This window comes from Coregonus lavaretus (assembly GCF_964263955.1).
Source record: "Coregonus lavaretus genome assembly, chromosome: 30".
Lineage (NCBI taxonomy): Eukaryota > Metazoa > Chordata > Actinopteri > Salmoniformes > Salmonidae > Coregonus > Coregonus lavaretus.
The window spans coordinates 37,619,315-37,633,722 of NC_140017.1; the positions used below are offsets into that span (position 1 = coordinate 37,619,315).

The 14,408-nt window shown below is 48.4% G+C and overlaps 1 protein-coding gene across 1 annotated transcript in view; it reads left to right on the forward strand.

Moving 5' to 3' along the window:
• LOC311105440 (protein phosphatase 1D-like) overlaps positions 1-14,408 on the forward strand; it is a 30,577-nt gene that overhangs the window by 5,226 nt on the left and 10,943 nt on the right. The window contains exons 2-3 of the mRNA XM_084147590.1: positions 2,580-2,808; positions 6,708-6,832. Coding sequence (XP_084003716.1) covers positions 2,580-2,808; positions 6,708-6,832 — 354 coding nt within the window. The remainder of the gene's footprint in view (positions 1-2,579; positions 2,809-6,707; positions 6,833-14,408) is intronic.

Genomic DNA, 14,408 nt, shown 5'->3' on the forward strand with positions numbered 1-14,408 from the left:
CTTGCTGCTATTCCAGTTTCAACTGTTCTGCCTGCGGTTATGGAACCCCTACCTGTCCCAGACCTGCTGTTTTCAACTCTTAATGATCGGCTATGAAAAGCCAACTGAGATTTATTCCTGATTATTATTTGACCATGCTTGTCACTTATGAACATTTTTGAACATCTTGGCATGGTTCTGTTATAGTCTCCACCCGGCACAGCCAGAAGAGGACTGGCCACCCCTCATAGCCTGGTTCCTCTCTAGGTTTCTTCCTAGGTTTTCACCTTTCTAGGGAGTTTTTCCTAGCCACCGTGCTTCTACACCTGCATTACTAGCTGTTTGGGGTTTTAGGCTGGGTTTCTGTACAGCACTTCGAGATATTAGCTGATGTAAGAAGGGCTATATAAAATAAAATTGATTGATTGATTGATATGTGGCTGCTATGAAAGTGAACTGTGTTTGCGTGTGATCAGGGGTGTATTCATTCCGCCGATTCTGTTGAAAAACATTTCTTAAACGGAATGAAACCGAGATAAACATTCCTGAATTTGTCCAATGGAAACTCTCGTTTGCAACTGTTGGACTAATGATTACACCCTAGATCAGCTAGATGCAGGCAAGAGTGTGCAAGGCGGTATTGAACGTGTCACTGTCTGTCACCTTGATTACTCTAATGTTTCTCTCGACCTGTGCACCTACGTTGTAAACTTTTCAGAAACTAGGTTGTAGCAACTTCATGATGAAGGGAATATTAGAGTGTCATGTAGTAGCCTAAACCTATCAACGTTACATTGAACTGGGTGAATGGAATATGAATGACAGTCATCCAATATGCTGTAATAGAAATAAGGCCATGCTCATAAAAAACATAATCGTCCTCCCTCATCTTAAACGACACCGACCTCCACTGCTTTCAACTTACTGTTGAAAGTTGTAATAGTAGAATGCACAAGGTACAATTTCTAAATTGGGTATTGCATCATCAGCTTTCCTCATCATGTCAGTCATTGCACATCTTAGAGAGCTATTTATAACTTGTCAGAAATGTCCAGAACAACTAGCCCATGTCAGCTAACGTTTTTTAGCTACGTTTTTCAGCCCATAGATTTTGTTGTAATGTTTTGAGTCACTCAAATATCACATGAATAAACATTAGACATGGTAAAATGTATAGAACTGCAAGAAGATAAGCTTTTAAACCTGAACATTTTTCTGTCTGTCAACAAGAGGGGTGTGAACAGTTTGTGTCATGAAAAATGCTCGTGCCCATAGAAAGAGAGGTGGCAGGGGCGCAGGATGCTCCCCAATGCTGGAAGGGGGGGCCTGAGTGGAAAAGTTGGGGGACCCTGCTCTACACAAAAGGATCATCCAAACGGCAGTCTAGTCTAGTCCTGGGGAAACCCCAAGGATGTGCACATTTTTGTTCCAGCCCAGTATTAACACACCCGATTCAACATATCAACTAAATCAAGCCCTTGATCTAGTTGAATCATGTGTTTTGTTAGTGCTTAGTGCTGATCTGGAACAAAAATGTGCAGCAACTAGATTATTAGTTAAATGTCTATGAATGCGTCCCAAATGGAATCCTATTCCCTATATCAGGGCTGCCCAATCCTGTTCCTGGAGAGCTACCCTGCTGTAGGTTTTTGCTTCAACCCCAGTTGTAACTAACCTCATTCCACTGATCAACCAGATAATTATTAGAATCAGGGGTTGAAGTTAAAACCTACAGGAGGGTAGCTCTCCAGGAACGGGGTTGGAGTTAAAACCTACAGGATGGGAGCTCTCCAGGAACGGGGTTGGAGTTAAAACCTACAGGATGGGAGCTCTCCAGGAACGGGGTTGGAGTTAACCTACAGGAGGGTAGCTCTCCAGGGACGGGGTTGGAGTTAACCTACAGGAGGGTAGCTCTCCAGGAACAGGGTTGGAGTTAAAACCTACAGGAGGGTAGCTCTCCAGGAACAGAGTTGGAGTTAAAACCTACAGGAGGGTAGCTCTCCAGGAACAGGGTTGGAGTTAACCTACAGGAGGGTAGCTCTCCAGGAACTGGGTTGGAGTTAACCTACAGGAGGGTTGCTCTCCAGGAACGGGGTTGGAGTTAAAACCTACAGGAGGGTAGCTCTCCAGGAACAGGGTTGGAGTTAAAACCTACAGGAGGGTAGCTCTCCAGGAACAGGGTTGGATAATGCACTACTTACTTTCTTTCACTTGCCCAGACTTGTCACAGGTGTTGATCAAAGTTCTGTCTGGGTCTATGTTGAGATTGAGATAGTAGTGTGTCTGTAATCTGGAGAAGCATCTGGCTCTCTCATCCTGACCCTGTAGTGTGTGTTCCTCTGATCTCACTGGCCTGCCTGTCTGTCTGTCTGTCTGCCTGTCTGCCTGTCTGCCTGTCTGTCTGTGAAGATGGCAGAGAAAGTTGTCTTTAGTTTAAAGTTTAGTTTCTTCCTAACTGTTGTTGTATTCAGGGGCCATATTATTGCAGGCACGGCCCTCAGGGAAGTAGGTTAGTCTGACTCCGAAGGCTACTTCTAAGGCCGGCCAGGTTCCAATATTTTTAGCGTCTTCTCTCTCACTCTCTCTCCCTCCCTCTGCAGCCGAATGGCCCAAAACTCTCACGGGGCTGCCCAGCACCTCAGGCACCACGGCCAGTGTGGTGGTCATCCGCGGGGACCGCATGTACGTGGCCCACGTAGGAGACTCTGCCATAGTGCTAGGGGTCCAGGACGACCCCACTGACCAGTTCATCAGGGCCGTGGAGGTCACACAGGACCACAAGCCTGAGCTGCCCAAGGAGAGGGAGCGCATCGAAGGACTGGGGGGCAGGTAATGCTGACTCGTACTACCCTACTAGGTTAGCTCTTTAGCCAGCCAACTCAAGAACTAACTCAACATTGTAATGTTTTGTCTGTCTGACAGACAGACTAGCCTCACCAACGCATAATACTGTACTAGGGCCCCTAACAACCGTAGCCTCGTGTGACTGTGCATCCAAAACAACAGCCCCTATGACAAGACAATAGGTTTTGCACAATAGCGAATCAAACTCTTGTCTGCTTTGGGTTGATGACAACATTGTCTGCTCTACTGCAAACTCAGTCAGATGAAGCATTGTAGCATCTATACATGTACGCCTCTCTGACTGACTGGGTAACTAGACTAGAGGGACGGACAGACACTGGGTAACTAGACTAGAGGGACGGACAGACACTGGCTAACTAGACTAGAGGGACGGACAGACACTGGGTAACTAGACTAGAGGGACGGACAGACACTGGGTAACTAGACTAGAGGGACGGACAGACACTGGGTAACTAGACTAGAGGGACGGACAGACACTGGGTAAACAACACACTACTGTAGAGCCATCTCCTTCAGATAAGGAACACACAGGCTGCGTCCCAGATGGCCCTGGTCAAAAGTCTCTGGTGGTCCTCTGTAGCTCAGCTGGTAGAGCTCAGCTGGTAGAGCTCGGCTGGTAGAGCTCGGCTGGTAGAGCTCGGCTGGTAGAGCTCGGCTGGTAGAGCTCGGCTGGTAGAGCTCGGCTGGTAGAGCTCGGCTGGTAGAGCTCGGCTGGTAGAGCTCAGCTGGTAGAGCTCAGCTGGTAGAGCTCAGCTGGTAGAGCGCGGCGCTCGTAACGCCAGGGTAGTGGGTTCCATCCCCGGGACCACCCCATACGTAAAAAATGTATGCGCACATGAGACTGTAAGTCGCTTTGGATAAAAGCGTCTGCTAAATGGCATATTATTATTTATATATTATATTAATGGGGTGCTATTTGGGACGTAGCCAGTGGTACCCACAGAGGGACTGAGCTTGGAGCGATTTCCAGTGACTTTAAGACTCTTGCCAGACTAGTTATCAGCATCGCAGCAGTTTACTGCCGATTTTAAATTGTGCTGGTCACATACCATAAGGGTTATTATATCAACCAGCCAATTTAAATAAAGCTAGTCACTTTATTTATACCACTTCTATTAATTAGCCATTTCTAAGACGTGTTAGTGGTTTACTGAACATTTTGTAAAAGGTGCGTCTGAAATAACACCCCATTCCTTCCTTCTATAGTTCACTATAAAGGCAGTAGGGGGTCTGAAATAACACCCCATTCCTTCCTTCTATAGTTCACTATAAAGGCAGTAGGGGGTCTGTAATAACACCCCATTCCTTCCTTCTATAGTTCACTATAAAGGCAGTAGGGGGTCTGTAATAACACCCCATTCCTTCCTTCTATAGTTCACTATAAAGGCAGTAGGGGGTCTGTAATAACACCCCATTCCTTCCTTCTATAGTTCACTATAAAGGCAGTAGGGGGTCTGTAATAACACCCCATTCCTTCCTTCTATAGTTCACTATAAAGGCAGTAGGGGGTCTGTAATAACACCCCATTCCTTCCTTCTATAGTTCACTATAAAGGCAGTAGGGGGTCTGTAATAACACCCCATTCCTTCCTTCTATAGTTCACTATAAAGGCAGTAGGGGGTCTGTAATAACACCCCATTCCTTCCTTCTATAGTTCACTATAAAGGCAGTAGGGGGTCTGTAATAACACCCCATTCCTTCCTTATATAGTTTACTATAAAGGCAGTAGGGGGTCTGTAATAACACCCCATTCCTTCCTTCTATAGTTCACTATAAAGGCAGTAGGGGGTCTGTAATAACACCCCATTCCTTCCTTCTATAGTTCACTATAAAGGCAGTAGGGGGTCTGTAATAACACCCCATTCCTTCCTTCTATAGTTCACTATAAAGGCAGTAGGGGGTCTGTAATAACACCCCATTCCTTCCTTCTATAGTTCACTATAAAGGCAGTAGGGGGTCTGTAATAACACCCCATTCCTTCCTTCTATAGTTCACTATAAAGGCAGTAGGGGGTCTGTAATAACACCCCATTCCTTCCTTCTATAGTTCACTATAAAGGCAGTAGGGGGTCTGTAATAACACCCCATTCCTTCCTTCTATAGTTCACTATAAAGGCAGTAGGGGGTCTGTAATAACACCCCATTCCTTCCTTCTATAGTTCACTATAAAGGCAGTAGGGGGTCTGTAATAACACCCCATTCCTTCCTTCTATAGTTCACTATAAAGGCAGTAGGGGGTCTGAAATAACACCCCATTCCTTCCTTCTATAGTTCACTATAAAGGCAGTAGGGGGTCTGTAATAACACCCCATTCCTTCCTTCTATAGTTCACTATAAAGGCAGTAGGGGGTCTGTAATAACACCCCATTCCTTCCTTCTATAGTTCACTATAAAGGCAGTAGGGGGTCTGACTGGCTAAATCAGAACTACTACTTCATTAATACTTTATTAAATACCAGTGATAACTCTCCTGTCTCTCTCCCTCCTGTCTGTCTCTCCCCCTCCTGTCTCCAGTGTGATAACCCTCCTGTCTGTCTCTCTCCTGTCTCCAGTGTGATAACTCTCCTGTCTCTCTCCCTCCTGTCTCCAGTGTGATAACTCTCCTGTCTGTCTCCCTCCTGTCTCCAGTGTGATAACTCTCCTGTCTGTCTCTCTCCCTCCTGTCTCCAGTGTGATAACTCTCCTGTCTGTCTCCCTCCTGTCTCCAGTGTGATAACTCTCCTGTCTCTCTCCCTCCTGTCTCCAGTGTGATAACTCTCCTGTCTGTCTGTCTCCCTCCTGTCTCCAGTGTGATAACTCTCCTGTCTCTCTCCCTCCTGTCTCCAGTGTGATAACTCTCCTGTCTCTCTCCCTCCTGTCTCCAGTGTGATAACTCTCCAGTGTGATAACTCTCCTGTCTGTCTCTCTCCCTCCTGTCTCCAGTGTGATAACTCTCCTGTCTGTCTCTCTCCCTCCTGTCTCCAGTGTGATAACTCTCCTGTCTCTCTCCCTCCTGTCTCCAGTGTGATAACTCTCCTGTCTCTCTCCCTCCTGTCTCCAGTGTGATAACTCTCCTGTCTGTCTCCCTCCTGTCTCCAGTGTGATAACTCTCCTGTCTGTCTCTCCCTCCTGTCTCCAGTGTGATAACTCTCCTGTCTCTCTCCCTCCTGTCTCCAGTGTGATAACTCTCCTGTCTCTCTCCCTCCTGTCTCCAGTGTGATAACTCTCCTGTCTGTCTCTCTCCCTCCTGTCTCCAGTGTGATAACTCTCCTGTCTGTCTCTCTCCCTCCTGTCTCCAGTGTGATAACTCTCCTGTCTCTCCCCCTCCTGTCTCCAGTGTGATAACTCTCCTGTCTCTCTCCCTCCTGTCTCCAGTGTGATAACTCTCCTGTCTCTCTCCCTCCTGTCTCCAGTGTGATAACTCTCCTGTCTGTCTCCCTCCTGTCTCCAGTGTGATAACTCTCCTGTCTGTCTCTCTCCCTCCTGTCTCCAGTGTGATAACTCTCCTGTCTCTCTCCCTCCTGTCTCCAGTGTGATAACTCTCCTGTCTCTCTCCCTCCTGTCTCCAGTGTGATAACTCTCCTGTCTGTCTCCCTCCTGTCTCCAGTGTGATAACCCTCCTGTCTATCTCCCTCCTGTCTCCAGTGTGATAACCCTCCTGTCTGTCTCTCTCCCTCCTGTCTCCAGTGTGATAACTCTCCTGTCTCTCCCCCTCCTGTCTCCAGTGTGATAACTCTCCTGTCTCTCTCCCTCCTGTCTCCAGTGTGATAACTCTCCTGTCTGTCTCTCCCCCTCCTGTCTCCAGTGTGATAACTCTCCTGTCTCTCTCCCTCCTGTCTCCAGTGTGATAACTCTCCTGTCTGTCTCTCTCCCTCCTGTCTCCAGTGTTATAAAGAAGTCTGGTGTGAACAGGGTGGTGTGGAAGAGACCCAGGTTGACTCACAACGGCCCCGTCCGGAGGAGCACTGTCATAGACCAGATCCCTTTCCTGGCTGTGGCCAGAGCTTTAGGTATGTTGTTGTTGTCTTGAAGTTCCAAAGAGGTACCCACATTTCTATTATATGTAAATAGTTTGATTATTTTGTTAGATACTTCTACTTATTAGCTGAAATCGTATTTTTTTTCCAAAGCCATTTGAGCTGTGGCACTAGCTGTTCGGTCTGAACAGATTCACAAATCACGGACATGTCTTGCACTATGCAGATGTTGCCTCCCTCAGAGGCGCATGTTGCTAGGCAACCCCCCTGGACTTGCCCGGACAGGCCCTGGCTAAAGCCAGTAGTGATGGGAAGTTCGGTTCTTTTTACTGACTCTGATCTTTTCGACTCGTTCGGTCAAAATAACTAATCTTTAGACTCATTTCTTTCATTTGAGTCAGTAATGCCCAGAGCCCTACTGGCGAACGATGAACTGAAAACTCGAGTCTCTCGTTCACCACGGGCAGCTTATTGGAGCATACAAATGAGATTATTTCTTGATACATTTGAAACGAGGTCTAGTTGTGGCCACAACCAGACTAGACTGCGAACGACTTTTGGCGGAATGGATTGCTTGACTTCCGTGAGGGTGATTAAGCACATTATCGTTCGTGAGCTGAAGGCCCCCAAAACGATTCTTTCTCCATTTTGTTGAGCAGAGGCTGTGTATGTTTTGGTTCAAAAAAAAAAAAGCTGTGTCCATCATAACAATCAATAATCAATTAAGTGCATTCATTATTGCAGCATGCGATCAATTATGTGATCCATGATCAGTTATCTTTCTTTATCTTTCTGTCTGTTTTCACCCAGCCTTCATCTCAATCTTTGAGATGCTCTTTGTAATGGAAAGTGCTGTATAAAATACATCTTATTATTATTTGAATTATTATCTTTTTTGTTTTTGGCATTCGTTAATTCATATCAAAGATTAGATGTGTCATTTAAATTAGATATAGAACTAAAAACAAAGTGCTGGATATGCACTGAGCAAAAATATATATACGCAACATGCAACGATTTTAACGATTTTACTGAGTTACAGTTCATTTAAGGAAATCAGTCAATTGAAATAAATAAATTAGGCCCTAATCAATGGATTTCGCATGACTGGACATATGCCCACCCACTAGGGAGCCAGGCCCACCCACTAGGGAGCCAGGCCCAGCCAATCAGAATGAGTTTTTCCCCACAAAAGAGCTTTATTACAGACAGAAATACTCTGGGTGGCTTGTCTCAGACGATCCCGCAGGTGAAGAAGCCTGATGTGGAGGTCCTTGGCTGGTGTGGTTACACGTGGTTGTGAGGCCGGTTGGACGTACTGCCAAATTCTCTAAAACGACGTTGGAGGCGGCTTATGGTAGAGAAATTAACATGAAATGATCTGGCAACAGCTCTGGTGGACATTCCTGCAGTCAGAATGCCAATTGCACGCTCCCTCAAAAATGGAGACATCTGTGGCGTTGTGTGACAAAACTGCACATTTCAGAGTGGCCTTTTATTGTCCCCAGCACAAGGTGCACCTGTGTAATGATCATGCTGTTTAATAAGCTTCTTGATTACCTCACACCTGTCAGGTGGATGGATTATCTTGGCAAATGAGAAATGCTCACTAACAGGGATGTAAACAAATTTGAGCACAATTTTAGAGAAATAAGCTTTTTGTGCGTATGGAACATTTCTGGGATCTTTTATTTCAGTTTATGTAGCACGGGACCAACACTTTACATGCTGCGTTTTATATTTTTATTCAGTATAGATTTTCTCTAAATACATTTTTGACATTCTTGTTTTTGGAGGAGCAGGTTTGTTAACTTTCCAAAAGTTTTCCAGGAGTTTTCCTCCTCTCTCTGCACATCCCTAAAGTACTCCTAGTTTGTCTCCAACCCATAGATTTTCTTCAAACCATATAAATCTAACTTAATTCACTGGATGCATTGTGAAGCAAGTAAAGTGAAGCACTGCACCTTGACATAAGGTCCCTTGTTTCTCAGTCGGTTTCACAGGTATGCTTCTTTCCATAGGGGATGCTCACTGTTTTCCATAGGGGATGCTCACTGTTTTCCATAGGGGATGCTCACTGTTTTCCATAGGGGATGCTCACTGTTTTCCATAGGGGATGCTCACTGTTTTCCATAGGGGATGCTCACTGTTTTCCATAGGGGATGCTCACTGTTTTCCAGAGGGGATGCTCACTGTTTTCCATAGGGGATGCTCACTGTTTTCCATAGGGGATGCTCACTGTTTTCCAGAGGGGATGCTCACTGTTTTCCGTAGGGGATGCTCACTGTTTTCCATAGGGGATGCTCACTGTTTTCTATAGGGGATGCTCACTGTTTTCCATAGGGGATGCTCACTGTTTTCCATAGGGGATGCTCACTGTTTTCCATAGGGGATGCTCACTGTTTTCCATAGGGGATGCTCACTGTTTTCCATAGGGGATGCTCACTGTTTTCCATAGGGGATGCTCACTGTTTTCCAGAGGGGATGCTCACTGTTTTCCATAGGGGATGCTCACTGTTTTCCATAGGGGATGCTCACTGTTTTCCGTAGGGGATGCTCACTGTTTTCCATAGGGGATGCTCACTGTTTTCTATAGGGGATGCTCACTGTTTTCCATAGGGGATGCTCACTGTTTTCCATAGGGGATGCTCACTGTTTTCCAGAGGGGATGCTCACTGTTTTCCAGAGGGGATGCTCACTGTTTTCCGTAGGGGATGCTCACTGTTTTCCATAGGGGATGCTCACTGTTTTCCATAGGGGATGCTCACTGTTTTCCATAGGGGATGCTCACTGTTTTCCATAGGGGATGCTCACTGTTTTCCATAGGGGATGCTCACTGTTTTCCAGAGGGGATGCTCACTGTTTTCCATAGGGGATGCTCACTGTTTTCCATAGGGGATGCTCACTGTTTTCCAGAGGGGATGCTCACTGTTTTCCGTAGGGGATGCTCACTGTTTTCCGTAGGGGATGCTCACTGTTTTCCATAGGGGATGCTCACTGTTTTCCATAGGGGATGCTCACTGTTTTCTATAGGGGATGCTCACTGTTTTCCATAGGGGATGCTCACTGTTTTCCATAGGGGATGCTCACTGTTTTCCATAGGGGATGCTCACTGTTTTCCATAGGGGATGCTCACTGTTTTCCATAGGGGATGCTCACTGTTTTCCATAGGGGATGCTCACTGTTTTCCAGAGGGGATGCTCACTGTTTTCCATAGGGGATGCTCACTGTTTTCCATAGGGGATGCTCACTGTTTTCCGTAGGGGATGCTCACTGTTTTCCATAGGGGATGCTCACTGTTTTCTATAGGGGATGCTCACTGTTTTCCATAGGGGATGCTCACTGTTTTCCATAGGGGATGCTCACTGTTTTCCAGAGGGGATGCTCACTGTTTTCCAGAGGGGATGCTCACTGTTTTCCGTAGGGGATGCTCACTGTTTTCCATAGGGGATGCTCACTGTTTTCCATAGGGGATGCTCACTGTTTTCCATAGGGGATGCTCACTGTTTTCCATAGGGGATGCTCACTGTTTTCCAGAGGGGATGCTCACTGTTTTCCATAGGGGATGCTCACTGTTTTCCATAGGGGATGCTCACTGTTTTCCAGAGGGGATGCTCACTGTTTTCCGTAGGGGATGCTCACTGTTTTCCATAGGGGATGCTCACTGTTTTCCATAGGGGATGCTCACTGTTTTCCATAGGGGATGCTCACTGTTTTCCATAGGGGATGCTCACTGTTTTCCATAGGGGATGCTCACTGTTTTCCAGAGGGGATGCTCACTGTTTTCCATAGGGGATGCTCACTGTTTTCCATAGGGGATGCTCACTGTTTTCCAGAGGGGATGCTCACTGTTTTCCGTAGGGGATGCTCACTGTTTTCCATAGGGGATGCTCACTGTTTTCTATAGGGGATGCTCACTGTTTTCCATAGGGGATGCTCACTGTTTTCCATAGGGGAGGCTCACTGTTTTCCATAGGGGATGCTCACTGTTTTCCATAGGGGATGCTCACTGTTCTGCGTAGGGGATGCTCACTGTTTTGCGTAGGGGATGCTCACTGTTTTCCATAGGGGATGCTCACTGTTCTGCGTAGGGGATGCTCACTGTTTTGCGTAGGGGATGCTCACTGTTTTCCATAGGGGATGCTCACTGTTTTGCGTAGGGGATGCTCACTGTTTTCCATAGGGGATGCTCACTGTTTTCCAGAGGGGATGCTCACTGTTTTGCGTAGGGGATGCTCACTGTTTTGCAGAGGGGATGCTCACTGTTTTGCAGAGGGGATGCTCACTGTTTTGCAGAGGGGATGCTCACTGTTTTGCAGAGGGGATGCTCACTGTTTTCTATAGGGGATGCTCACTGTTTTCTATAGGGGATGCTCACTGTTTTGCAGAGGGGATGCTCACTGTTTTGCTCTTCACAAACATAAAGAGCCCATATATAACTATGTCTGGGAACAGCAATACAGGCAGCGAGGCATTTCATCTTCTTTTTGTCCAGTTACTGTAAATATTATGGAAGTGTGTAAAACCCCTCCCTTCACGTCTCCTTTCCCCTTGGTATCCAGTGTGTAAAACCCCCTCCCTTCACGTCTCCTTTCCCCTTAAACCCCCTCCCTTCACGTCTCATTTCCCCTTGGTATCCAGTGGGTAAACCCCCTCCCTTCACGTCTCCTTTCCCCTTGGTATCCAGTGTGTAAAACCCCCTCCCTTCACGTCTCCTTTCCCCTTAAACCCCCTCCCTTCACGTCTCATTTCCCCTTGGTATCCAGTGGGTAAACCCCCTCCCTTCACGTCTCCTTTCCCCTTGTTATCCAGTGTGTAAACCCCCTCCCTTCACGTCTCCTTTCCCCTTGGTATCCAGTGTGTAAAACCCCCTCCCTTCACGTCTCCTTTCCCCTTAAACCCCCTCCCTTCACGTCTCCTTTCCCCTTGGTATCCAGTGGGTAAACCCCCTCCCTTCACGTCTCCTTTCCCCTTGTTATCCAGTGGGTAAACCCCCTCCCTTCACGTCTCCTGTCCCCTTGGTATCCAGTGGGTAAACCCCCTCCCTTCACGTCTCCTTTCCCCTTGTTATCCAGTGTGTAAACCCCCTCCCTTCACGTCTCCTGTCCCCTTGTTATCCAGTGGGTAAACCCCCTCCCTTCACGTCTCCTTTCCCCTTGTTATCCAGTGTGTAAACCCCCTCCCTTCACGTCTCCTTTCCCCTTGGTATCCAGTGTGTAAAACCCCCTCCCTTCACGTCTCCTTTCCCCTTAAACCCCCTCCCTTCACGTCTCCTTTCCCCTTGGTATCCAGTGGGTAAACCCCCTCCCTTCACGTCTCCTTTCCCCTTGGTATCCAGTGGGTAAACCCCCTCCCTTCACGTCTCCTGTCCCCTTGGTATCCAGTGGGTAAACCCCCTCCCTTCACGTCTCCTTTCCCCTTAAACCCCCTCCCTTCACGTCTCCTTTCCCCTTGGTATCCAGTGGGTAAACCCCCTCCCTTCACGTCTCCTGTCCCCTTGGTATCCAGTGGGTAAACCCCCTCCCTTCACGTCTCCTTTCCCCTTGTTATCCAGTGGGTAAAACCCCCTCCCTTCACGTCTCCTGTCCCCTTGGTATCCAGTGGGTAAACCCCCTCCCTTCACGTCTCCTTTCCCCTTGTTATCCAGTGGGTAAACCCCCTCCCTTCACGTCTCCTTTCCCCTTGGTATCCAGTGGGTAAACCCCCTCCCTTCACGTCTCCTTTCCCCTTGTTATCCAGTGGGTAAAACCCCCTCCCTTCACGTCTCCTTTCCCCTTAAACCCCCTCCCTTCACGTCTCCTTTCCCCTTGGTATCCAGTGGGTAAACCCCCTCCCTTCACGTCTCCTGTCCCCTTGGTATCCAGTGGGTAAACCCCCTCCCTTCACGTCTCCTGTCCCCTTGTTATCCAGTGGGTAAAACCCCCTCCCTTCACGTCTCCTGTCCCCTTGGTATCCAGTGGGTAAACCCCCTCCCTTCACGTCTCCTTTCCCCTTGTTATCCAGTGGGTAAACCCCCTCCCTTCACGTCTCCTTTCCCCTTGGTATCCAGTGGGTAAACCCCCTCCCTTCACGTCTCCTTTCCCCTTGTTATCCAGTGGGTAAAACCCCCTCCCTTCACGTCTCCTGTCCCCTTGTTATCCAGTGGGTAAACCCCCTCCCTTCACGTCTCCTTTCCCCTTGTTATCCAGTGGGTAAACCCCCTCCCTTCACGTCTCCTTTCCCCTTGTTATCCAGTGGGTAAAACCCCCTCCCTTCACGTCTCCTTTCCCCTTGTTATCCAGTGGGTAAAACCCCCTCCCTTCACGTCTCCTTTCCCCTTAAACCCCCTCCCTTCACGTCTCCTGTCCCCTTAAACCCCCTCCCTTCACGTCTCCTTTCCCCTTAAACCCCCTCCCTTCACGTCTCCTGTCCCCTTGGTATCCAGTGGGTAAAACCCCCTCCCTTCACGTCTCCTTTCCCCTTGGTATCCAGTGGGTAAACCCCCTCCCTTCACGTCTCCTGTCCCCTTGGTATCCAGTGGGTAAACCCCCTCCCTTCACGTCTCCTTTCCCCTTGGTATCCAGTGTGTAAAACCCCCTCCCTTCACGTCTCCTGTCCCCTTGGTATCCAGTGGGTAAACCCCCTCCCTTCACGTCTCCTGTCCCCTTGGTATCCAGTGGTAAACCCCCTCCCTTCACGTCTCCTTTCCCCTTGGTATCCAGTGGGTAAAACCCCCTCCCTTCACGTCTCCTTTCCCCTTAAACCCCCCTCCCTTCACGTCTCCTTTCCCCTTAAACCCCCTCCCTTCACGTCTCCTTTCCCCTTAAACCCCCTCCCTTCACGTCTCCTTTCCCCTTAAACCCCCTCCCTTCACGTCTCCTGTCCCCTTGGTATCCAGTGGGTAAAACCCCTCCCTTCACATCTCCTGTCCCCTTGTTATCCAGTGGGTAAAACCCCCTCCCTTCACGTCTCCTTTCCCCTTGGTATCCAGTGGGTAAAACCCCCTCCCTTCACGTCTCCTTTCCCCTTAAACCCCCTCCCTTCACGTCTCCTGTCCCCTTGGTATCCAGTGTGTAAACCCCCTCCCTTCACGTCTCCTGTCCCCTTGGTATCCAGTGGGTAAACCCCCTCCCTTCACTTCTCCTGTCCCCTTGGTATCCAGTGTGTAAACCCCCTCCCTTCACGTCTCCTGTCCCCTTGGTATCCAGTGTGTAAACCCCCTCCCTTCACGTCTCCTGTCCCCTTGGTATCCAGTGGGTAAAACTCCCTCCCTTCACGTCTCCTTTCCCCTTGGTATCCAGTGGGTAAACCCCCTCCCTTCACGTCTCCTGTCCCCTTGGTATCCAGTGGGTAAACCCCCTCCCTTCACGTCTCCTTTCCCCTTGTTATCCAGTGTGTAAACCCCCTCCCTTCACGTCTCCTGTCCCCTTGGTATCCAGTGGGTAAACCCCCTCCCTTCACGTCTCCTGTCCCCTTGTTATCCAGTGGGTAAACCCCCTCCCTTCACGTCTCCTTTACCTTGGTATCCAGTGGGTAAACCCCCTCCCTTCACGTCTCCTTTCCCCTTGTTATCCAGTGTGTAAACCCCCTCCCTTCACGTCTCCTTTCCCCTTGGTATCCAGTGTGTAAA